The 26,839-nt window shown below is 49.7% G+C and overlaps 1 protein-coding gene across 2 annotated transcripts in view; it reads left to right on the forward strand.

The window, feature by feature from the left end:
* TAF2 (TATA-box binding protein associated factor 2) overlaps positions 1-26,839 on the forward strand; it is a 658,862-nt gene that overhangs the window by 124,489 nt on the left and 507,534 nt on the right. For both annotated transcript variants that reach the window (XM_078686838.1, XM_078686839.1), the window contains exon 10: positions 6,880-6,959. In XM_078686838.1, coding sequence (XP_078542964.1) covers positions 6,880-6,959 — 80 coding nt within the window. The remainder of the gene's footprint in view (positions 1-6,879; positions 6,960-26,839) is intronic.

A 26,839-nucleotide genomic window follows, 5' to 3' on the forward strand; every position in this document is an offset into this window, starting at 1 on the left:
TGGTCTCTCTGTCTTATTCCATGCCCCCAGTTCACCCAATTCATGAACCACTTCGATCACTTGAGCTAGTGTGTTTCCTGTCTGATTTATTAACAGTGTCATCATTACCTGCTTATAAGCAGGAGGAGCCGTGCAAATGATTTTATTTCTTGCAGAAGTATTAAGTAGTCCTTCCATTAGTCTATGTGCAGAATCTAAGAAAATAGAGGTTTTCATCACCTCTTCCTTTAATCTCTGTGTAGCGTCTCTCAACGAATACCATGGTTTCTCATTCATTGACCAGTCTGATTCAGTCGGGTATTTGTGACTACATCCAGCCACAGCCAGTTGTAGCAGGCTAATCTGATCATTAGGCCCGTAGTTCCTAAAATGTTCCTGAATTGTCGGGTCTGTGCTTATTGTACAAAATTTCACTGCATCTCCCTGGTCTAACATCACGCCTGCAGCACCCAGCTCATAGATGCGGACCATCCATGTAAGTAAGTTCTCGCCAGATTTCTGCCGAAACCTGTCCAAAATATAATTAATTTCTTGTTGCGTAAAATCCTCTAAACTATCCAAAGCTATTCCCTGGGGATGCTGTGGACCACCCTGCAATTTTCTCCGATGTATCGGCTGCGCATGCACCTCTCTACGCTCTTCTGATTTATTTTCATTCTCAGTCTTAGTAGGCTCTGCTTTCCTGTCCTCCTCCTCACCGAAACCTGAAAACTCTGAAGAATCCCCAAAATTTCCATCCCACTTCTCGGGATCCCAGTCAAGTCCTGCCTTTGCAATGACTAAGTGTACCTTCCTTTTATTAATTCTCCCTCATCTGTTCCTGTATTTGTACTTCGCAATGCGCACTGCAGCCCTTTCCGCTATGGTTTGATAAGTGTCTATCTTGTTCAGCAGTAATTTATTTTGACATCTTAACAGCGTTGTGGCATTCTTCACTTCAACATACTGTTCTTCCAACTCTTTACACTCACGCTGCAATTTTGCATATTTCTTTTGTATTATTCTGTAAGCGTTTAACTAAACCCATCCTCTCCGTCCTAATATAGGAAGCTCTTCTCCTCTTGTTACCGGCACTTTCTGCAAACATGAAACCACCTGAGCCGGTTCGGCTTCTAACAAACACGCATTCCAGTTTTCACTCAAACCAGCAGCATTAGCCCATTCATGAGCCAGCACTCCATACGGAGTTGATTCCCATCCGGGAATTTCCATTGACAATTGAGAGTCAACCTTTTTTTTCCTAAAAAACATAATCCATCTTTTTCCCCTATAATCCATCTCTTCGATCCTGTGAGTCACGACACCAAGATGTAATGTCCTGATAATTCTGTAATTCTGCCAATCACCAGGGCATTGCTTACCTTATCCCTTCTCAGGACCCAAAGGAACTCCACACTTCACAATACATACCTAAGAAAGGAATAAACACTAACAACAAACTAAAGCTATAAGGCCATTATACATTGGCCTTATTGCTATACTTGCCGAGGAGCTCGCAAATAATCACAACGCACACCTCTCCACCTCCGAGAGGATTCGGAAATCACAACGCACACCTCTCCACCTCCGAGAGGATTCGGGCAACGCACACCTCTCCATACGAGAGGATTCGGATATCACAACGCACACCTCTCCACCTCCGAGAGGATTCGGAAATCACAACGCACACCTCTTCACCTCCGAGAGGATTCGGAAATCACAACGCACACCTCTTCACCTCCGAGAGGATTCGGGCAACGCACACCTCCCCATACGAGAGGATTGGGAAATCACAACGCACACCTCTCCACCTCCTAGAAGATTCGGGCAACGCACACCTCTCCATACGAGAGGATTCGGATATCACAACACACACCTCTCCACCTCCTAGAGGATTCGGAAATCACAAAGCACACCTCTTCACCTCCGAGAGGATTCAGAAATCACAACGCACACCTCTTCACCTCCGAGAGGTTTCGGACATCACAACGCACACCTCTCCACCTCCGAGAGGATTCGGGCAACACACACCTCCCCATACGAGAGGATTCGGAAATCACAACGCACACCTCTCCACCTCCGAGAGGATTCGGGTAACGCACACCTCCCCATACGAGAGGATTCGGAAATCACAACGCATGCTTCTCCTAACAATGCCTCGGGTAGAATAATTAGAATTTATACTTCCCTAGATGGGAGTGGAACAACTCTCCTTTTACAATTACCTGCAGGAAGGGAAACTTACCATCCTTCCGATGTGACAGCACTTGGATCAGAAAGGGTCTGACCTCCCATCCCAAGGAACACAAGCAAATTATATTATGCTCGGGGTTTCTTTATTACACAATGATAGAATGACAAAAGAAAGAAATAACTAATATGTCACGATAGGCCTTCTTCACAATAACACCTAAGCAATTGCTAAATGCAATTAGTAAGACACATTTAAAACTTATATGTATATAAATGTATAGAACCTGAAAATAAAAGGGATAGTTAGGCAAAGACAGTCAGAATATAAGAATTAGTTCCTACACATCTTGCTTCCAGAGGGGGCCCGTCTCTCTGACCTATTCAGGATTCTCTGCTCCACGATCACACCTGCACGTCTGCAACGTGATGCATCACCAAACTGCCAGGATACCAGACTACCAGACTACCAGAGCTCAGACACCTCCTTTAGTACAAAATGGAAGCGTTAGTCGAAACTTCTAGCAAGCCTTGCCTCCTTTTCCCATCAGATTACGTACCACTCCGTGCCAAGGACACAGCAGCGGCTGGCAAGGCGTCTGTTATGACTTCGGCATAGAGTGAGCACATTCCTCCGACAAGAACCCTCTGGTTTAAGAAGAGTGCACAACAAGTAGAAAGTAAAACATAGCCTCTAGATGGCAATAGCTCAGAAAATGGAGTTGCTCGAGCATAGGCCTCAATTCCCGCAAAAGGGCAAAATTAGTATGCAAGAAGGCATAACATCATGCCAAAGCCAATAAGCAAGCCCTGCCATTAAGCAAAGATAAAGTCGGAAACAGAATGGTCATCATCAAGCCCTACTTTATAACTAATTTGTGTTACACAGGCCTACACAGCACTATATTATAACAAAATACACTTAGATGGTAGTGGGCAATGGTCATAATCGACCCGATTATTCATAAGAATATATCGGTCACTACAACCATTTTATCCAGTTTAAAATGGAAAGCCTTTTGAAACAATGTGGAGTATTTAATTTGAGGGTAACACTTTATTATTCTCAAGCCATTGGTTTAGTTGAGAGATTCAACAAAGGTTGTGGTTTAGTCCATGTAGTTGGGGTTGAGAGGTTGTATGGTAGTGAGTAAAGCTGTGTGTAGTGTGATTTCGTAGTATAGAACACCACCAAACATTGCGACTGGAACAGCTCATTTTGAAGGCATGAGGAGTTAGCACAGTATTGGTTGAGGAAGTGAGAGAATATGAGGAAGGAAGAAGGTGGTGTTAGAGAGATGACCCAAAGCAGATGAAGGGAACTTATGTTTAGAAAAAGATAACTCAAAAAAGAGAGTAGGGTTCAATCGGAAGATTGAGTGAGCGTTAAGGATCCTTTGTATTTAAAGGACTATCAAAGTTTGGGAAGCTTGTGGAGGTGCTGGAAGTTTACACTAATGCTTGTGAATTTTTAAGTGACCCATGATGGAATGTTTGGAGGTTGGATCAGGTGGGCTAGACGGAAATAGTGAAAAGGGCAAGCATGAGAGAGGGTTCAAAGATTAACAGATGCAAGAAGCAAAAGGGCACACAATTGATAGAATGGACAAGCTTTTGTTCATCCTTTTATCGTCTAATTGATTTTTTACTAGTTCGGAGTGAGACGTACGTGCATGTATTTTTGGTATTTCATGTTGTAATATTTGTTCTCAAAGCTTCGTGGTTTATTATGCTTATTTACATTGTACTTTCATTTGGTTAGAAAAAAGAAGAAATTGTGGTGTTTTGCATCACTGTTTCATGATGTAAGTTGGAATGTGGTCAAAATTGTTCCATATGCGGTTGGTCAAATAAACATTCTGGGTTTTAGCCGTTGATTTTGGGCTTCTGTAAGCAGCTGATGCTAATTCATATATCTCTGCACCTATTACATTCAGCATTCAGTCCTTACATTTCCGTCTGTGTGGTTATATATTATACTGGATATTAATGAGTATTTAAATAGCACCATGTCAATATATTATAATGGTGTGATTTGAATATACTTGTGGTCATAGGTAATTTGAATTGCCAGCAGATGTGAAGCTGCCTCTCTCGATGTCTGCAACAAAGCCATTGATTTTCTCTCTTGAGCAATCTTTACACCTTGTCTGTCCATTGTCCCTCTTGAGTGAATATCCTAGAATCCAGCATTTTGCAGCACTGAAAATAGCAGCTGTTTTGAAATCATCAATTTATGTTATCCATTTACCAGCCTCAGGAGGGTTAGACTCTGATTTGAAACTCTGAATTGAATCTCCCTGATTTTCAGTCCTTTGACTTTTTGCAGACTGTTTTTCTAATTATGCCAAGATCTCAGCAGTAAGAGTTTTAATCACTCACGTTATACCAGGTTCATATTAAACACGCTTGGGTTTATTCTGAGGTGGACACAAACTCGATCAAGCTTTGGCAATGCCAATAGGTCTGGCTTTAAAGGAATGTTTGCATGGTAATGTGAATCATTACAAGTAAAGAATATTGGTGTGGTCAAGTGGCAGTTGCACTGTCATGCCAGACCTAAAAATCCATGTAGTTTAATGACTGCCCTCCTCTGCTGCTGGCAGAGAAAAACACCATAAATTATCTAGTTATCTTAGACTCTTTTACAGCATTAAAATGTCATGTGTGTACCCCTTTTTGACATGGTCCCTCTCACCTTTTGCTTGGCATCTGATCCAATTTTGACAGAAAGTGCACTGGGTTCCTGTTGAGCAGGTCCCCAGTGTCAAATCTCTTTCGCTAAAACTGTGCAGTTGTTCCTCAATTGGCAATACTTTTCACACACCCCTGTAAATCCCTAGTAAATGGTAGCCCTAGTACCTAGGGCATGGAATATGGAGTGCTAAAGAGTGTCTCTTAGGGCTGCAGCATGTATTGTTCTGCCCTAAGAGACCCCTCAGCAGCAACTGACAGACTGCCATTGTAAGCTGTGTGTCATGGTGCAGAGGAAAGTGAAGACAACATAGCACACATCCTGAGTGCCATGCCTGCAGACACTGAATGCAGTATAGGTAAGACACCCATACAGCAGGTCTTAAAGCCCTAAGATGGAGTGCACTATCCTACATGTGTGGACATATCTGCAGTTGTGCCCCTGTGATGTCTCTTTCGATTTTTAGATACTACAAGTGAACAGGGAAGCCAATTTGTAAGTACATCTGCTGGACACTGGTGTTTACAAGTTCCCCAGCTACTTAAAGGATTCACTGAACTAGAGATGTTTGGTATCAAACCTGAGGCCGCTGAAACCCAGGAAGAGGGCCCTCTGCTCCTAAATGTCAAATCTGTCTCCCCACAAAGTGAGAGAACACTAAGACCAACCAGGGCCCCACAGGACCAATACCCGGGATACCAGACCCCTTGCAGCAAACTGAGACCGTAACAGTCCAGTCAGGACTCCAAGACAAAGCAGCCATCTAGGGACGTCAGCACCACAAAGACCCAATTTCAGAGTGGCCCAACTGTCCTGATTTTGCACCCTCAACCGGCAAGACTAACAACTGCAAGGACCTGCAACGCACCAGCCCAGACGTTCAAAGGCGCACAGAGGCCAGCTGACCTTTTCACTTTGCACTGGAGCAACCAAGCCCGTGTTTTGGGCATCCAGACTTTTCCCGAAGTCCCCCTCTACTGCCTGTTTCTATGGGGCCCCTACTCCTTCCCTTTACTGACTTAGCGCACACAGCTCAAACGCAACCAGCATCTCTGCATCCAGACGCCCCAGGGCAGGTAGCGAGAATCTGCTGGTAGTACTTTGGACCTTGGCCCACTATGACCATAAGTTCTGAAGGAGACCCCAGAAACCATACACAATTAACTGTATTCTATACATGCCTTTTCTCCCATAGGAAAGCATTGCGCGTAAACACGCATTTGATTGAACATTTTACTTACCTAATAAAATCATTATCGTAAAAAGTACTTACTTGCTATCAAAGCTCTTGGTATCAAAATGTATCTAAAAATATTTCTTATTTTTCTAAATTGGTCTCGGATTTATTCTTGAGTCTGTGTCTCGTTTATTGCCTCTTTGTTTCTCAACAAATGCTAACTTGCACTACCACAAAAGAGAGCATTTGGGATATCATTTGTGCCTCTATAAGCCGACAGGGGTTTGCTTGGACTCTTTACACAGGGTACCTCCTTTTTGGCCCACTATATAAAGAGCCATCTTCCCACAGGCTGACACTTTTAATGTGGAAACACACAACTTCTGCGCAATCAAAACGTGTACTCCTGGCTCCCAAAATGTAGGCGGAGCCAAAACCCCTTCCTAGTGGTACTCACATAATTGTCTGGCGACAGCTGCGCTTGCAAGCCATACCATAAAAAGAGTCACAAACTGGTTCCGATTAATGCAAATTGGGCCTCACTTCCTGGGTTTTCCAAGGATAATTTCCTCTAGGTTAGACCTTCAAGAAATTGTGCAGGCAAATCAATGCTGTAGGAATAGTACCATGCAGAGAAATAGTTGTATAGACCATTTTTGTACATTATTCCCCATTACAAACAGCAAAACAAATAACCTGGCGCAATAAGGAATCTATTGGTTTTTATGCCAGACATTAACAAGACACTTAGAATGAGGCTGTATTGTTTATTATTTTATAGTTTGTTTCTGGTCTGTAAAATTGGTGAATTTCTAAATTTTATTAATACTTCTTTTAGGAGTTGGACCAAATGGTGATTTATGAATTGAAAACTGGTGGAGTTTTGTTGCATCCAACATTTGGAAAGGAAAAAGAAAGGTATGCTATTTTATTCTGTGTATATATTTATATGGCTTAAGTTGTTCCCCGTTGTAAAAACAGGCTTTTGGATCCTAGGGCTTGACATGGCCTCAAAAAATTGTGAGATTCACTCATGGGTTTGCAAGAAAATGTGTACTGTTATATTGCCTGAGAATTGTGATAGATGGTTATTCCTTAACTATGATGGAGAAATAAATGTTTTAAGTGATGCTCCTGAGGCAGAGCTGGACGGCTAGCAGTATGTCTGCACTGTTCCCAAACTGAGCCTGCAGATTTTCCTCTCCGTGCCGCCTATGATCCCTGAAGCACCGTAAATCAACCGCTTATTAGAAGAGAAAAGATGGTGAGGGAACTCCTTTTTAGGTCGCGCCCTGGCGAAAAGCACGCGAAACGCTCTCTCGCCGCGAGACCTATAGCCGTCCACTCTGCTTCCAAGGAGACAAGAGATGGTGACGCGCATCACGCCGGAATCGGATCAGGTCGCGAGCGCACCATCTCCTGTCTCCCTTGAAAGCACACACAAAGAGACACTCGCACACGCACACACACACACAGAGACACACGCACGCACACACACGAACGCACATACACCCACGCACACACACACAACTCCTGAATCCCCAGCTCTCCTTGCACCCCCTCCGGTGTCAGCCTGCCATGCGCCATCTGCCAACAGCTACTCTCTCCCCACATTCCTTACCGTCGTTCCGCCATGCTCGGTGTACTTCTCAGCCCAGGCGGCCGCCGTCACGCTGTCCGTGCTGCCTTAGGAGCAGGCCAGGCTCAAGGACAGTTCAACCTCCAATTCAGACTCTGAGCCTCAGGGCAGGTAAACGCCGTGTCTTCTCCGTCGATCCTCAGCTTGCTCCGGGACAGCCGATGTGCACACTCACGTCGTCTCGTGCGCTCTCACCGCGCTTTCAGTTTCACGCGCTGAGGGACGTTCTCGCGCCTCCCATAGTCACTCCACTGTACTGACCGAGCAAGCTACCTTTCTTCGTCCCTCGACCAAGCACACAAAGAACGAAAGACACCTGCAGATAAAGCATGAGCACACAAGGACCCAAATCCATCAGAGCAAGCAGTTTATAAGGGTGAAGCAGGTGCATAAGAACAGGAGACACCACAAGCACACCTAAAGGGTTAGCCCCTGATGCACAGCAAGCAGGGGAAGGTGCCCCCCGCAGGCTCACAGGCCCTCCCTCAGCAGTAGCATGGTTTCACCAAGCATTCACGCGTCAGCAGTCACCGGTAGGCGCAGGCGGCACACGCCGAGCTCGCCCCAGATAGCAGCCGGGAGCCCGCCGGAGCATGGCGAAGAGAAGCTCCCTCACCATCCTAATCGTGGAGCGGAAGAACCTGCCCGCCAAGGACATGGGAGTACGAGGCCGAGGGGGGCCAGGTCATGACATGTACCTGGGATGGATGTGTGAGTGCAAGGTAGCAAGAGTACACCCAGCGGGCATGTGAGTAAAGCCAGGGGTGCGTGTGAGTACAAGGGGCGTGTCAGTGCAGCTAGACGGGCATATGAATACAGCCAGAAGCGCGTATGGGTATAAACAAGGGGCGTGTGAGTAGAAGGGACTTGTGAGTACAGCCAGAGGGGCATGTGAGTACAGTGGGGATACGGGTGTGTGAGTATAAGGGGGATGGGAGTACAGCCGGAGGGGTGTGAGAGTCTCCCAGGGGTGCATGTGAGTACATGGGGGTAGGGGCATATGAGTACAGCCGGAGGGGTGTGTGAGTATGGAAATGGAATGAGGTTTGCCAAAATCACTAGAATTCAGGCGCTCCGAGTCCCTTTCTCAACAAAACCCATAATTCACTGCAAAATGCAGCAGTACATTTTAAAAAACGGGTAGGTCTACTGTTTAAAATGATGCATCACTCCCTGCCCTTGTCAGCCTGCACCATCTTCAAAGTCAGTTGCATCATCGACAAAGCTATCACTTGCCTATCTGGATGACAGGCTCATCATCTGTCGTAGCTCTCAGCACAGCCAGAACATAAATAGACTGGTGACAAAGAAGTATATAAACAAAAAAAGCAACAAGCCCTTTTCATATATGCACTCTAGATCTCGAACAACACACCTGTATCCACCAGGACTGCCCCAACCCTGCTTCGTTTTAGGATAGTACAGAAGACACACCATTGGCGTCACATCTAAGGGGAAGTGGTGGTATATGTTAGATACCCCTCCTAACCCCTTAAACTCCATTGTCCTTCAAAAATGACCATGATTTCCCAGACACAGTTGACAGAAAGGGCCTGAGGCAACAGTGGTGGAGTTATCAAATATGCGTGGGCACAAACTGGAAGAATTCCCAACTTCTGTAGTAGGGGATCTCTGTGTATAGTCATAATCTAGGGAACAGTCCCGCCCATGTGCGAGGACCCCGGCAATCAAAAATAATCTCTTAAGTTGTCAGAAAATTGCAGAACTGCAAAGACACTTAAGAGAGAATTTAAAGACCAATAATGCAGCCTATATCCACAGGCTACACTGTCCAGTACTTCAACTAGAAATTCCACCAAAAATCCACAAACAGCAAAGCCTGTCCAGATTTCCCTTGCTTTAACAGCAAAACCCCTCTGGAATGATAGAGAGGAAGGCATGGACAGACAAGCCCCATAGGCTGCCATTATGTGGCTTAAATAGGGCACTGTGCCTTTAAGAGAACTTTCCAGACCTTCTCCCAGTATCCCAGAATGCATAGCAGGTCCCTCTCACTTTCAGTTCTTTTTTCCGGCTCCTGCTTACAGGACCCTGGTGCATTGAGCTCTCCCTTTTCAAGGGTTTATTGGAATTTTTGTTCACTTTTTGGATTTAAAAGTGTTCTCAGTTGATTCTTGGTAATTCCTTTTCACTTCTGTGTGTTTGTTCAGGCTTTTAGGGATCTAAAATGCCTGCTTTATTCGACAAGTGCCCAGCATGTGGAAGGAAGAAGGCCAAGACTGATCCACACGACGTCTGCATTCTTTGCCTCCCTGAAGAGCATGTCCCTGAAGATTGTGACATCTGCCAGACCTTTTCTACAAGGACCCTGAGGGAAAGGCTGAGAATTAGGCTCCAAGGCCTAGAAGAGAGGCGACTGCAGGCTGCAGGTGGGTCTGGGCAGGCTGGGAAGGCTCCCTCTGCCCCTGCTGAGGCCTCTGTGGGGCTCCCCAGAGGCAGGAAGACCACGTCGAGAGGGATGACGACGGTGTGTTCCCCTTCTCCCCGGGGCTCCGGGTCGAGACAGCGTGGAAGATCGACGTCGAGAGGCCTGGCTAGGCCGCCTTCGAGATCACCGCCGACGGCGTCGTCGACGTCGTCGTCAAAGTCGAGGCATCGCCGTCGACGAAGGCACCGGCACTCGCCGTCGAAGCGACACCGCCGGTCGCCGTCGAGCAGTTCGCCGTTGGGGGGATCCTCGGCGTCGAGGACTGTGAGGAAACGGTCATCGAGGAGGAAGAGTCGACGCTCGCCGTCGAGGTCTGACCGCTCGTCGTCGAGGGGGCGACGCTCGTCGTCGAGGAAGAAGCACTCGACGTCGAGGAGACGGCGTTCGACGCCGGAGTCGAGGGATCGCCGTTCCACGCCTGTAAAACGACGCTCGACGTCGAGCAGGAAGAGATCAGCGTCCCCGAGGTTCTCAACCTCCCCTAAGCGGCGCAGGAGGGATTCTGGCGCCAAAAGTCACGCTGGATCTGGTGAAGGACGTCGGAGGCGTCGCTCACGCTCTGGAGGGTCTGGATCACAGGCCCCTCCCCCGAAAAAGTCACCGGGCTCGGTGTACTCGGTGGTATATACACCGCCAAGGCCTGCGACTCCTCCACCTCTACCGAAGGAGGCTCCTCCGGCTAATCCGCCGCTACCTTCCCTTCCTCCGCTACCCCCTGCGGGGCAACCTCCGCTGCCGGTCCCACCTCATAGACCACTGAGGTCGGTGTCGCTGCCTCTGCTTCTGACACCTCCTAAGGGTACGCCTACTCCGAAGCCCCAGGATAGGCCACGGAAGACGCCTCCACGGAAACCGGTGGAGCGCCCACGTGCTGGGAGGTCGCGCTCCCGCTCCAGGAGAAGGGAATGTTCGCGTCACAGGTCTTCCACACGATCTAGACGGCGCCACAGGAGACACAGGTCTCGTTCCCGGACCCGGTCGTCTGGGACCAGGGACTACTCCCCGACCTTGTCGGATTCGCCAGACACGAGGGTGTCACCGATCGATGATCTGGTGTCCTTCCAGGACGTGCTTTTACGTGGTGCGGCGAAATTGGGCATTACTTTGACGGTGCCCACTCCCAAGACATCAGTCATTTTCGAGACGATCCACCAGAAGCATTTGTCTCGGCCGTTACTGCCACTGGTGCCGGGTCTGGAGGAACCGGCCATGGATCTTTTCCTCACCCCAGCGGTGACTAAGGCGGCACCTTCCAGACTGCAGAAGAAGTACAGGGCTCCGGACTCGGACCCAGCCTTTCTAAGGATGGAGCCCCCTCCAGATTCGGTGATTGTGACGGCGGCGCGCAAACAGCATGCCACCACACCTTCCTCCACAGTTCCACCAGATAAGGAATCTAGGTGGTTGGATTCGTCTGGGAGAAGAGTTTGTGGGACCTCGGCGACCTCAATGAAGGCAGCTAGTGCCACTGCCTTGTTGGGTCGGTATGACAGAGCCCTCTGGGAATCCCTTCAACAGTTTGTGGAGCTCCTACCGCGGGACAAGCGGGAAGACTTCCAAGAGGTGCTGAACGAAGGGATTTTGGTGGCGAATCAAGTCATCAGCGCTGCAGCCGACTCTTCTCTGCTGGGGGCGCATGGTTTCTGCCACGGAATTAACCAGCGACGACATACATGGCGCCGCCGTACGTCTCTGAAACCGGACGCTCAGCAAAGGGTTGACAATCTGCCATTCTCTGGCGAAACCCTGTTCGGGAAGCACGCTGATGATGAAATGGCCCGCATGAAGGCGGAGGCCGAAACGCTCACAGCGGTGGGTTTGGAGAAGCCCAAGGAGACCAAGAAGTCGTACCGTCCGTTCCAACGTCCGTTTGGTGGTCAAGGCAGAGGGCGTGGCCAGTCTTCTGGACAACAGCAGCAACAACAACAGCAGCAGTTCAGAAGACCGTTCCAGAAGCGCCAGAGAGGCAGAGGCGGCCATCAGTCGGCCCCAGCGATTAAGGGCCAGGCCGGGTCTAGGCCCTGAGCACTTACTTCCCCTGCAACTGTTACCCGCTCCGGTGGGGGGAAGCATTCAATCTTTTCTGGCAGAGTGGAGAAAAATTACTCGGGACAAGTGGGTGCTGAATATTGTTTGCAATGGATACAGTCTTCGGTTCACCAGCCCGCCCCCATCGATTCCTCTGGTCAGCTCGCAGTATCAACTGCGCGAGCTCCAGGCGGAGGCCGACATCCTGTAAAGGAAAAGGGCGATAGAAGTCGTACCTCTGTCTCAAAGAGGAAGAGGTCTGTACTCCCGGTTCTTTCTGGTTCGAAAAAAGGACAAGAACGAGTTCAGGCCCATTCTGGATTTGCGACAAGCAAACAAGTGGATTCGCAGAGAAAAGTTTTGCATGCTGTCGTTGCATCAGATTTATCCTCAGCTGCAACGGGGAGACTGGCTGTGTGCCATAGACCTCCAGGATGCTTACTTCCATGTGCCCATTGCACACAAACACAGGAAGTTCCTGCGGTTCCAAGTCGGCGCCAATCACTATCAATACACAGTACTGCCATTCGGACTGAAGTCTGCGCCGAGAACATTCTCAAAGTGCATGGCGGTGGTAGCCGCACACCTACGGAGGAACAAGGTGTTTGTCTACCCGTACCCGAACGACTGGTTGATCAAGGCCTCCTCCTTCACGGAAGCGCAAGCGCACTTCCAGAAGACGTGCGTTCTCTTGAACAAGCTGGGGTTGCACATCAACATGTCCAAGTCGGTTCCGACCCCAGTCCAGTGCATTCAGTACTTGGGAGCCTCCATCGATACGCTGTCAGCAAGCGTGTCTCCTTCGGAGGAGCGACGATTATCACTGCTACGGAAGGCTCGGGCTCTTATGACCACTCCATCCACGACAGTGAGGACGGTGTCTTCTCTACTAGGATCGATGGCCTCATGTATCTTCCTAACGCCCCATGCACGGCTGCACATGAGACCGTTGCAAGAGTGCTTGGAGGATCAGTGGGATCAGAGGAGAGGATCTTGGGACGACAAGATACGTCTATCTCTGCATGCTCTTCAGTCTCTGAAGTGGTGGTGTTAAGCTGAGAATCTCCTCAGAGGGGTTCCCTTCCACAAGGACATTCCCACTCAGGTTATCGTGACGGATGCTTCTCTCCAGGGCTGGGGAGCGCATTCCGGAGACCTACAGATTCAAGGGACGTGGTCCCCGACGGAGTCCACGTACCACATCAATTTCCTGGAACTCAGAGCTGTTCACTTGGCACTGAAGGCCTTTCACCCGTCCTTCCAGACCAACTCTCTACTTGTACAAATGGACAATACGACCACAATGTATTACCTCAACAAGCAGGGAGGCTCGAGGTCACGCACCCTGTCGCAGGAGGCGCAGGCGATCTGGCGCTGGCTTCTGGCTCGAGGACTGACGATAACGGCTACCCATCTGCCAGGTGTGCAGAATGTTCAGGCAGACGCACTGAGCAGACTGATTCAGGAAAACCACGAATGGGTCATAAACGACGAAGTACTAGGAGAAGTCTTCGCAAGGTGGGGGACTCCAGACGTAGATCTGTTCGCCACTGCCGAAAACAGCAAATGCCGAGGCTTCGCCTCCAGGTACTACCAGCCGGGGACGCTGGTGAATGCGTTATGGATCAACTGGTCGAACAGCTTTCTGTATGCTTTTCCACCCATTCCCCTGATTCCGACGGTTCTCATCAAGCTGTCCCAGTCCAGGGCGCGGATGATACTGATTGCCCCGGAATGGCCCAGACAGTGGTGGTTCACGGACCTGCTTCACCGGTCTCTCCTTCCTCACATTCGGCTGCCGTGCAGGCCGGACCTTCTCACGAAGTTCGGGGGCTGATGTTGCACCCCAACCTCTCGTCTTTGAGTTTGGCAGCATGGCTCCTGAGATAGTGCAATATGGTCATTTGAATCTCCCTGCAGATTGTATGGACATACTGAAGGAGTCTAAGAGACCTTCCACTAGGACTTCTTATGCGTACAAGTGGAAGAGATTTTGTATCTAGTGCAAGTCTAAGAACTATGATCCGACGACTTGTAAGGAAGATGTTATCCTTCCTTATCTTCTACAGTTGGCGCAGTCTGCCCTTAATGTCCATTCTATTAAGGTTCATCTTGCTGCTTTGACTGCCTACAGGAAATGCCCTTCGCAGACTTCCTTCTTCCAGATCCCCGTGATCAAAGATTTTTTGGAAGGCTTGAAGAAAGTGTTCCCTCCTGTCAGGCTTCCTTCGCCTTCATGGGAATTGAATGTGGTGCTGTCCAGGTTGATGAAGGAGCCTTTTGAACCTATTCATAAGGCTTCGTTGCAGCACCTGTCCTGGAAGGCGGCGTTCCTCGTGGCCATTACATCGGCCCGCAGGGTGAGTGAAATTCAGGCGCTGTGTTGCCAAGAACCTTATACTGTATTTCATGCTGCTAAGGTTGTTATGCGTACTCACCCTAAATTTCTTCCCAAGGTTATTTCTGATTTTCATGTCAACCAGACCATAACTTTGCCTACGTTTTTTCAGAATCCTTCATCTCCAGCGGAAAGGTCGTTACATTCCCTGGATGTTAGGAGGGTGTTGAAATTTTATCTGGATAAGACCAAAGATATTCGTAGGTCTGACCAATTGTTTATCAATTATGGATCAGTCAGGACGAGTCTTGCGACCTCTAAGCAGTCTATCTCTAGGTGGATTGTGTTCTGCATACAGTTATGTTACCAAAAAGCTAATAAGACCTTAGGAGGTAAGTGTTAGAAGCGGCTGTCTCTAGTTGGCAGAGGTATACACTTCTGACAAATAGGGACACACCTTTTCTAGTCAGGGCAAGGAGATCACACACTTAGATAACCCCTGCTCACCCCCTTGGTAGCTTGGCAAAGCAGACAGGCTTATCTCAGAGGCAGTGCGTTAAGCATTTATGACCACATACAGTAATAAAGTGAATACACTACAAATGGACACGACACAGTAGTATTATAAAAATAAGTATTTTTATATAAGGCTTAGCACAAGACCAAATAACGACAAAAATATACCACAGTCTCAATAAATACTCTTGGAAGGAAAAATAATAGTTCAAGCACGGTTTCTTCTTAGCACAAAGTCTTTAGTATCAAAAGCAACTCTTCTTCTCTAAAACACAGTTCTTGGCAACAATGTAACCCACACGGGAGTCACACGACGTCGAGGCAAAGTTAATCCAAAGGTTCGGCGTCGACCGCGAGGAGCGCTACGTCGAGCCCGGAGTCGCACAGACCCCAACAACACAGTACCTTGGAAAAGTGAAGCACTCGATGATCAGCGGCGTCGAGATGTCCGGCGTCGCGTCTCCGGCGTCGATCGGGCCTCGGAGTCGGGGCGATCTGCAGCGGCGTCGACCGAAGTCAGGCGGGAGCAGCGCTCACGGGATGAAGCAGGATACGGCGTCGTTGATGTCGATGTTGCAAGAGTGAGCAGCGCTCACGGCGTCGAGAGGGCTCGAAGTCGATGCGATCAGCGGCGGTGCAGACACGGGGTCACTTGGAGCTGGAGCCGAACTCACTACTCACTGGCGTTGCTGCTGGCGTCGATCGGGCCCGGCGGCCGGCGTCGAGGAAGCGGGACACTGGAGCCGTTACTCACGATGTCGAGCTGGATTCGGCGGCGTCCGTCGGCGTCGAGATTGCTGGATTCTTTCAGAGGTGCTGGATTCACAAACTCCAGCAAATAGCACTTTAAGCAGATGAAGTCCTTTAGCCCTGTGACTTCAACAGGAGACTGGCACTCTTCCAGCCCTTGGAGATTTTCTCAGCAAAGAGTGAGAGTACACACAAAGTTCCTCTCTCCTGGTTCCTTGGCAAAAATAAAGAAGCAATGCAGGATTCCCCCAACAAACAGCACTCTGGCAGAAGGGGTAGGCAGTCCTTAGATCAGCAGGCTTCTTGTCCTTGGTTCAGGTTTCCTTGTCAGAAGTGATCTGAATTCTTGGTTCAGGGGTCCTTCTCTTATACCCCTTTTTGGCTTTGATCCCTTTGTCCATGCAGGGGAATTTCCCCCCATCCTGGGTTTGTTGTGGGTGTTGCCAGGCCAGAGCACCTGGCCTATTCACTGGGCAGGGCAGAGTCCTCAGCCGCTCAGCAGGAGCGGAGCCAGCATTGTCACTGGCAGGGGCAGGGCCATCAGCTGCCCGGCAGGAGGCGGGCCAGGAAAGTCCCAGGCAAGCACAGAGTCATCAGTCGCCTGGCAGGGGGGCGGAGCCAACATTGTATCAGGCAGGGCAGGCTATCAAGAGCTACTCTTCCCCTACTCTCAATGCAAATGCCCCACTCATCCCACACTGACTCATTCAGACTCTCTGGAGCCACCCAGCTCCTGTCACACACACACCAGAACCAGCAGAGACCGGTAGACAGTTAGACAAGAAAATAGCTACTTTCTAAAAGTGCTATTTTCAAACACAGAGTCCAAAAACCATCCACACAAACGGATGCGTTATTAAACCCTGAGTTCAGGGATACCAAACTTGACATTGCACCATGCTCCCCGAGCCCGCTAGGATTATAACATTAATAATCCTGGCAGCCCATTCTAACTGATGGAGAGCAGGCTACCTTACAATAGTGAAAAACGACTATGGATGTAATTCACTATTAGGACATGCCAACCTTGTCAGGCTTGTCCTACCTTATGCTTACAATGCACCCTGCCCGTGGGCCTACCATAGGGGTGACTAACATGAAGCTAAGGGAAGGTTTAGGGACTGGCAAGTAGGTGTACTTGCGCAGTCCTCGTGACAGTCAGACTGCACGTGGTCTGGCAATGGCAGACCTTCAGACATACTTTTACTAGGCCGCTCTTGTGGGTGGCACAACATGTGCTGCAGGCCCACCAGCAGCATTTGTATTTACAAGCCCTGGCACTCCTGGTGCACTCTACTAGGGACTGATAGTAAACCAAATAAGCCAAACATGGAAGTCAATCAATACAGCAATTTCACATAGGGAGCACTTGCACTGTGGCACTGATCAGCAGTGGCACAGTGCCCAAAGCATATACCAGCAAAAACATCGTAAACAGAGGAGGCAAACAGAAAAAACGGAGGAGAGACTCATGCCAATGATGCCAGGTCTAACACGTGTCCCCTCCAGCTGAAATGTGGGGAGAACTACCCTTACCCTAGGGAGTCCTCATCACTAAGGCGGAAAAATCTGGACAGACCATCAGCATTGGCGTGATCTGTGCCAGGGCGGTGTTCCACCGTGAAGTCCATCCCCTGTAGGGAAATGGACCACCTCAACAGCTTTGGATTCTCACCCCTCATCTGCATCAACCATCTGAGGGGCCTGTGGTCTGTCTGCACCCGGAAGTGAGTCCCAAACAGGTAGGGTCTCAGCTTTTTCAGTGCCCAGACCACAGCAAATGCTTCTCTTTCTATCGCACTCCACCTCTGTTCCCTGGGAAGTAACCTCCTGCTGATGAAGGCTACAGGTAAGTCTCGGCCCTCTTCATTCACCTGAGCTAGAACAGCCCCCACGCCATGCTCTGAAGCGTCCGTCTGGACAACAAATTCTTTCGAAAAGTCGGGTGCCTGGAGTATGGGTGCTGTGCACATTGCAGTTTTCAGGGTGTCAAAGGCCGTCTGACAGGCGTCAGTCCAGTTCACAAGTCGTGGCTGCTTCCTGGAAGTCAGCGAAGTCAAGGGGTGCACAATGTTACCATAATCCTTGACAAACCTCCTGTAGTAACCCGTGAGACCCAGGAAGGCTCTCACCTGAGTCTGGGTTTTGGGCGGTGCCCATGCCAGGATGGTATCAATCTTGGGTTGCAGGGGGGCCACCTTGCCGCTCCCTACTTGGTGCCCCAAGTACACCACTGAACCCTGCCCAATCTGGCACTTACTGGCCTTGATTGTGAGGCCTGCTCTGCGCAGGGCCAACAACACTTCCTGGAGGTGGCACAAGTGTTCTTCCCAGCTGGCGCTGAACACTGCGATGTCGTCCAGGTAGGCAGCACTGAAATCCTCCAGCCCAGCCAAGACCTGGTTGACCAACCTCTGGAAGGTGGCAGGGGCATTCTTCATCCCAAAGGGCATAACCCGGAACTGGTAGTGCCCATCTGGTGTGGAGAATGCTGACCTCTCTTTTGCCCCATCGGTCAAGGCGATCTGCCAGTACCCAGACGTTAGATCAAACGTACTAAGGTACCGGGCAGCCCCTAACCGATCGATGAGCTCATCAGCTCTGGGGATGGGGTGCGCGTCAGTCTTGGTGACTGAATTGAGTCCTCGGTAATCCACACAGAACCGAAGTTCCGGTGAAGCACCAGGCGCTGCAGCCTTTGGAACCAAGACCTTGGGGCTGGCCCAAGGACTGCTAGAGGACTCAACCACCCCTAGGGCAAACATCTTGGAGACCTCCTCCTTGATGTATGCTCTGACCTTGTCAGTCACTCTGTAAGCCTTGTGCTTGACAGGAGTGCTGTCCCCGGTGTCTACATCATGGACACACCACTGAGTAACACCAGGAATCAAGGAAAACAGATCAGGGAATTGCCCCAACAAATGGCGACAATCCTGCTGCTGTTCAGGGGTCAGTGTGTCAGAGAGGACAACACCATCCACTGACCCATCTTGCTCTTTTGCATACAGGAGGTCAGGAAGAGGCTCACTCTCCTCCTCCATTCCAGCATCTGTAGCTAGGAGCATGCCCACTTCGGACCTTTCTAAGTGGGGCTTCAAACGGTTGACATGCAGGACCCGCAAGGGGTTCCTAGGAGACTTTAAATCCACCAGGTAGGTGACATCGCTCTTCTTCTCCACAACCTCAAATGGTCCAGTCCACCTGTCCTTGAGCGCACAAGGTTCCACAGGGGACATGACCCAAACTTTCTGTCCAGGCTGAAGCTCTACCAGAGTGGCCTTCTGGTCGTACCACCGCTTCATCTCCTCCTGGCTGGCCTCCAGATTTGCCTGAGCAAGATCCCTGAAGCGCCTAGTCTGGTTCCTAAAGGCCAGCATGTAACTGTATACATCCTGGGGAGGTTTCCTGGGAGATTGCTCCCAGCCTTCTTTGACCAGACTTAAAGGTCCTCTTACCGGGTGACCATACAAAAGCTCAAAGGGGCTGAACCCTAGAGACTTCTGTGGCACCTCACGGTAAGCAAACAACAGGCATGGCAAGAGGACGTCCCATTTACGCCTCATTGGTTCTTCAAGACCCATGATCATGCCTTTAAGGGTACGGTTGAATCTTTCAACCAACCCATTACCTTGAGGGTGGTAAGGAGTGGTGAACTTATAAGTTACCCCACACTCCTTCCACAGAGACTTCATATAGTTGGAAATGAAGTTGGTGCCCCGGTCTGACACCACCTCTCTGGGGAACCCCATTCGGGAGAAAACACCCATCAGTGCCCGTCCCACCACGGGGGCAGTCACTGTTCTGAGAGGGATGGCTTCCGGGTACCGTGTGGCATGGTCCACCAAGACCAGGATGAACCTGTTGCCCAGGGCTGTCTTGGGGTCCAGTGGCCCAACAATGTCAATCCCCACCCGGTCAAAGGGGGTACTGACCACGGGAAAAGGTTGGAGGGGAGCCTTCTGCTTCCGCCCGCTTTTCCCACTTGCCTGGCAAGTCTGACAGGTCTTGCAATGAACATCTGTGTCCCTTCGCATCTGAGGCCAATAGAAATGGGTGACAAGCCTGTCATAGGTCTTGTCCTGCCCCAGATGTCCAGCTAAAGGAACGTCATGAGCCAAACCCAGTAGGAAGGCTCTGAAGCGCTGGGGTACCACCAGCACACGGGCTGACCCAGGCTCAGCAGCCTTAGGCTCGCTATACAGGAGGTCGTTCTCCCAGTAAACAAAATGTGACCCTGACTGATCACCTGAGGTTTGGGCTGAGGCCTGCTGCCTCATACCCACAAGAGAAGGGCACACTTTCTGTTCTGCACAGAATTCTTCCCTGGAGGGACCACCATCCTGCTGCCAGTGGGTCAGCTCGGGCAGGTCTCCCAGTTCAGCAACTCGCTCACCTGTGGGTTCCAGGGCATACCCCTCAAGGTCTGCCTCCTCCTGGACCACGGGAACTACGGGGGACGGTTTCCCGCGCCCCCTGCCTCTTCTCTTCACAGCTGGGTCCTGGGCCATACTTTCAGGCTCCAGAACCCCATCAACACCCTTACTTGCTGTCATGGATCGAGTGGTTGCACACACCCACTCTGGCACACCCAACATTTTCAAATGTGTCTCCCTCTCCACCTTAGCCCAAGGGGAGTCTTCCAAATCATTGCCCAGGAGACAATCAACAGGCATGGCGGGCCTCACAGCAACCTGAAGAGTACCCGAAACTCCCCCCCATTCAAAGGAAACTTGAGCTACCTCACACTCTCTCTGGGAGTTGTCAGCAGCTATCACAGGGTAGAATGCGTGGGGAACAACCTGCTCTCTGGACACCAAGTGACACTTGACAGCTGTCACACTCGCTCCGGTGTCTCTGAGAGCTTCCACTCTATGGCCATTAATGGTCACCCACTGCCTATATTTTTTAGTGTTACTAGGCAGAGGGGGTGGAGGGACCAATTCCATGTCTCCTAGAGAGACCAGGGACATCTCCGCGGGACCCTCCCCACCATGGGCAACCATCTCCTCCCCTCCCAGAGCTACACTAGCCAACTGACGGGGTGGTGCACTGGGTAGTGCACCAGACTTCTTCAAGGGACACTGAGGGTCATAAAAACGGTGTCCTACCTGCTTACAAACGAAGCAGGTCAGTGGGCCCCTATGACCAGGTTTACCTGGCGGGGCCTCTGATTTCTTCACAGGGGGAGGCTGGGAACCTTTCCCTTGGTTCCCTTGGGGATTACTTTGGGGCCCTTTCTGGGACTCCTTCTGTTTACCCCTGTCCCCCCCACTCTTCTGCTGGGGACCCTGCCCACCTTTGGCTGAGTCTCCCACTGGACCCTTGTGGACCCTGGTACTGACCCAGCGGTCCGCCTCTTCAGCAAGTTTTCTAGGGTTAGATATCTTGCTATCAATAAGGTGCTGGCGCAGCTCTGGAAAACAGTTATTAGACAAGTGCTCCCAAGCAAACAAATCATAAAGAGCATCATAACTTTCCACTTTGCTGCCCTTTACCCAACCATCCATGGCTCTGCAAAAATATGACACATACTCCACCCACGTGGTACCAGGCAACTTCTTGCATTCTCTAAAGGCCTGTCTGTACTTTTCTGGGGTTAGGCCATACCTTAACATTAAAGCATCTTTCATATGAGCATAAGACGTCCTATTCTCAACAGGCATGTCTAACAGGGTATCTCTTCCCTCATTCACAAAGCGACCCCACAACCCCGCTCCCCAATCCTTCTCAGGGACCCGGTGGGCCAACAATGCTAACTCATATGCTTTAAACCATTGACCAATATCCTCATTCTTCTGAAAATCTTTGATCACATCTTTGGGAAAATAAAACCTACTTTCTGCAGGCATAGATGGGACGCTGCCACCAGAGGGATTCAATTCTAACTTTTTAGCTTGGAGCTCCAACTCCCTCAACTTGGTATCACGCTCAAAAGCTAACTTCTCTCTTTCAAACTCTAATCTTTTGATCTCCAAATCAGCTTCTCTCCTGCCTCTTGCATTCTCTAATTCCAACTGCCCATTTATCTTAAATTTTTCCATTTCCATGTTGTATGCTCGCTCCTTCGCCCTTTCTTCTCTTTCTTCAGGGGAAAGACCTTTGGAGGAAACACTGCTGCCAGGAGGGGATACAGGCCCAGTCACGGGCACTTCCTCCTCCCCTTCCTCTGTCGGTACCACCACCGGGGCAGAGGGGTCTCTGGACGCTAACCAGGCCTCCAATGCTTTGGAATAGTCTCCTTTCCGGGAGATGCCTTTGGTAGGAACTTTAAACTGCTTGCAAAAGTATTGCAGTTGCTTCTTTTCGTATGTCCCTATCTTGGCTCTATCAAATTCCTCCTCAGCAACAACAAGGGGAGTGACTCCGGTATCACTCATGGTTAAAACTGGCAGTGTTCAAAAAATCAAGCTTCAGGAAAAGCGGAGAACAAAAATAGAATATCCAACCAAGTAGATTGTGGCTGTGCTATGGTCTGCTTTCACTATGTAGCGCACACTAATCACTGCACATGGGTCACAAATGCAAAGTTCAAAATCCCACCGCTGCCACCAATGTTAGAAGCGGCTGTCTCTAGTTGGCAGAGGTATACACTTCTGACAAATAGGGACACACCTTTTCTAGTCAGGGCAAGGAGATCACACACTTAGATAACCCCTGCTCACCCCCTTGGTAGCTTGGCAAAGCAGACAGGCTTATCTCAGAGGCAGTGCGTTAAGCATTTATGACCACATACAGTAATAAAGTGAATACACTACAAATGGACACGACACAGTAGTATTATAAAAATAAGTATTTTTATATAAGGCTTAGCACAAGACCAAATAACGACAAAAATATACCACAGTCTCAATAAATACTCTTGGAAGGAAAAATAATAGTTCAAGCACGGTTTCTTCTTAGCACAAAGTCTTTAGTATCAAAAGCAACTCTTCTTCTCTAAAACACAGTTCTTGGCAACAATGTAACCCACACGGGAGTCACACGACGTCGAGGCAAAGTTAATCCAAAGGTTCGGCGTCGACCGCGAGGAGCGCTACGTCGAGCCCGGAGTCGCACAGACCCCAACAACACAGTACCTTGGAAAAGTGAAGCACTCGATGATCAGCGGCGTCGAGATGTCCGGCGTCGCGTCTCCGGCGTCGATCGGGCCTCGGAGTCGGGGCGATCTGCAGCGGCGTCGACCGAAGTCAGGCGGGAGCAGCGCTCACGGGATGAAGCAGGATACGGCGTCGTTGATGTCGATGTTGCAAGAGTGAGCAGCGCTCACGGCGTCGAGAGGGCTCGAAGTCGATGCGATCAGCGGCGGTGCAGACACGGGGTCACTTGGAGCTGGAGCCGAACTCACTACTCACTGGCGTTGCTGCTGGCGTCGATCGGGCCCGGCGGCCGGCGTCGAGGAAGCGGGACACTGGAGCCGTTACTCACGATGTCGAGCTGGATTCGGCGGCGTCCGTCGGCGTCGAGATTGCTGGATTCTTTCAGAGGTGCTGGATTCACAAACTCCAGCAAATAGCACTTTAAGCAGATGAAGTCCTTTAGCCCTGTGACTTCAACAGGAGACTGGCACTCTTCCAGCCCTTGGAGATTTTCTCAGCAAAGAGTGAGAGTACACACAAAGTTCCTCTCTCCTGGTTCCTTGGCAAAAATAAAGAAGCAATGCAGGATTCCCCCAACAAACAGCACTCTGGCAGAAGGGGTAGGCAGTCCTTAGATCAGCAGGCTTCTTGAACTTGGTTCAGGTTTCCTTGTCAGAAGTGATCTGAATTCTTGGTTCAGGGGTCCTTCTCTTATACCCCTTTTTGGCTTTGATCCCTTTGTCCATGCAGGGGAATTTCCCCCCATCCTGGGTTTGTTGTGGGTGTTGCCAGGCCAGAGCACCTGGCCTATTCACTGGGCAGGGCAGAGTCCTCAGCCGCTCAGCAGGAGCGGAGCCAGCATTGTCACTGGCAGGGGCAGGGCCATCAGCTGCCCGGCAGGAGGCAGGCCAGGAAAGTCCCAGGCAAGCACAGAGTCATCAGTCGCCTGGCAGGGGGGCGGAGCCAACATTGTATCAGGCAGGGCAGGCTATCAAGAGCTACTCTTCCCCTACTCTCAATGCAAATGCCCCACTCATCCCACACTGACTCATTCAGACTCTCTGGAGCCACCCAGCTCCTGTCACACACACACCAGAACCAGCAGAGACCGGTAGACAGTTAGACAAGAAAATAGCTACTTTCTAAAAGTGCTATTTTCAAACACAGAGTCCAAAAACCATCCACACAAACGGATGCGTTATTAAACCCTGAGTTCAGGGATACCAAACTCGACATTGCACCATGCTCCCCGAGCCCGCTAGGATTATAACATTAATAATCCTGGCAGCCCATTCTAACTGATGGAGAGCAGGCTACCTTACAATAGTGAAAAACGACTATGGATGTAATTCACTATTAGGACATGCCAACCTTGTCAGGCTTGTCCTACCTTATGCTTACAATGCACCCTGCCCGTGGGCCTACCATAGGGGTGACTAACATGAAGTTAAGGGAAGGTTTAGGGACTGGCAAGTAGGTGTACTTGCGCAGTCCTCGTGACAGTCAGACTGCACGTGGTCTGGCAATGGCAGACCTTCAGACATACTTTTACTAGGCCGCTCTTGTGGGTGGCACAACATGTGCTGCAGGCCCACCAGCAGCATTTGTATTTACAAGCCCTGGCACTCCTGGTGCACTCTACTAGGGACTGATAGTAAACCAAATAAGCCAAACATGGAAGTCAATCAATACAGCAATTTCACATAGGGAGCACTTGCACTGTGGCACTGATCAGCAGTGGCACAGTGCCCAAAGCATATACCAGCAAAAACATCGTAAACAGAGGAGGCAAACAGAAAAAACGGAGGAGAGACTCATGCCAATGATGCCAGGTCTAACAGTAAGCCTAAGGCTCATTCCACCAGGGGCAAAGCTGCCACGACAGCATTGCTCCGTAATGTTCCGATTGCAGAAATCTGCAAGGCGGCCACTTGGAAGTCGGTCCATACTTTTGCTAAGCATTACTGCCTGGACGCTGATGCCAGGGCAGACGCTCAGGTTGGGCAGGCTTCGCTGCGAAATCTGTTCGCGCAATAGTGGTGATAATTCTCTTTCCTCCACCGCCGCTTTGGTGTGGGGATGGGCTTGCCATTCTATTCACTAGATTATGACTATACACAGAGATCCCCTACTACAGAAGGAGTAGTTTCTGTCCTGTAACTCCAGTTCTGTAGTAGGGGTATCTCTGTTATAGTCATAAGCGCCCTCCCGCCTCCCCGGTAGAGAGAGAGAGGTTCATTTAAGGAATGCGACAGGTCTGGCGTATTACGCCTTCAAAAAGAACTGAAAGTGAGAGGGACCTGCTATGCATTCTGGGATACTGGGAGAAGTTCTGGAAAGTTCTCTTAAAGGCACAGTACCCTATTTAAGCCACATAATGGCAGCCTATGGGGCTTGTCTGTCCATGCCTTCCTCTCTATCATTCCAGAGGGGTTTTGCTGTTAAGGGAAATCTGGACAGGCTTTGCTGTTTGTGGATTTTTGGTGGAATTTCTAGTTGAAGTACTGGACAGTGTAGCCTGTGGATATAGGCTGCATTATTTGTCTTTAAATTCTCTTTTAAGTGTCTTTGCAGTTCTGCAATTTTCTGACAACTTAAGAGATTATTTTTGATTGCCGGGGTCCTCGCACATGGGCGGGACTATTCCCTAGATTATGACTATAACAGAGATACCCCTACTACAGAACTGGAGTTACAGGACAGAAACTACTCCGTCTCCCTCAAGCCTCCAAAGCAGGTCCGCTAGATCCTGGGAACCTATGGATATGGTCCGCATTCTCACTTCCTTCTCAGTGGGTTTCTAGTTGAAAGGTCTGCATGAATTCGAGGCATAGCATCAGGGAACAGTAGTGCTGACCCACTTGACGTCATTAGCTGACTGCCTTTCTCTGGAAAGACACATGAACATTATTGCCAGAGAAATGACGGTATCCAATGATGTGTACATTTAGCCCATTACATACCATTTTCACTCGCTTGCATTCTCATTTACATGTTTATTTAGTACATAATCTGTATAACTCACAACTGCTCCTGTGGCGATTTTCCCCAACAACTTACCCCCTCCTTCTCATGTCCCCACTGCAGGTCGCCATTAGTGATTGTCTATGTTTGTATGTGGCGCCCTTTATCGGCTATTGCTATTGTGTGGATGCCTGTCTCTCCTAGTACTGATCTTCGTCTTTGAGCCTTCTCTGGACTCCCCAGTTTATCTTAGAGTTCCTCAGCTGGTGGTCCCTGATCTAAGACCCTTTCTGGACTGTGTCATATTGGACTTCCCTGTCTGGACTGTGTCCCTGGTGTAGTGATTCCTGATCCCTGGTTGGCGTGTCTCATACTCTCTACCAGTGCCTCCCATGCCCTGACCCTCTCAAGTTTTCCCAGACCCCTTTGTGCATTTCTAAGCAGGATCCTGCCCTCGCAGCCTGCCCACTTCTCCAATTCCTGCTTCCATCCAGCTATGCTTGGGCCGCTCTGTGCCTTTCACTTGCTAGTAATTGCACGCTAGGCTAGAATGAAGGCCAAGTCCTGAAATTTGTCGATGACCTTTGTTTTAGCTGTGTGGGTGAATAACCTAAGGAGGCAGTATGCCGGAGTACACAGGACCACTTGATCGATGATTCAGACTGTTTCATTTATCACTGCCTGCCAATGAGGAGTTAGATCCTGGCAACTCCATATCATATGTAGAAGGTCCGCTCCCACCTCTCCACATCTCTGGCATACCGCATCTTCTCTGTGGAAGTAGCAGTTAATTCGACTTGGAGTGAGGTATGCCCGGTGTAACATGTAGAAGCTGATCAGCCTAAATGTGGTGTTTCTTGAAACCCTGAGAGTCCTATCCAATATGTTCTCCCAATCTGTGACCATATCCAATGAAAGATGTATTCCATGTGAAATTTCTCCAGTCTTGCAAGTTTACAATTAGGTCTCCTATATGTAATCCATTGAAAAGTTACACAACATGACGTGTGAATCCTATAAAAAGTCCAGACCCTGGCT

Source organism: Lissotriton helveticus, chromosome 4_1 (assembly GCF_964261635.1).
Source record: "Lissotriton helveticus chromosome 4_1, aLisHel1.1, whole genome shotgun sequence".
Taxonomy (NCBI): domain Eukaryota; kingdom Metazoa; phylum Chordata; class Amphibia; order Caudata; family Salamandridae; genus Lissotriton; species Lissotriton helveticus.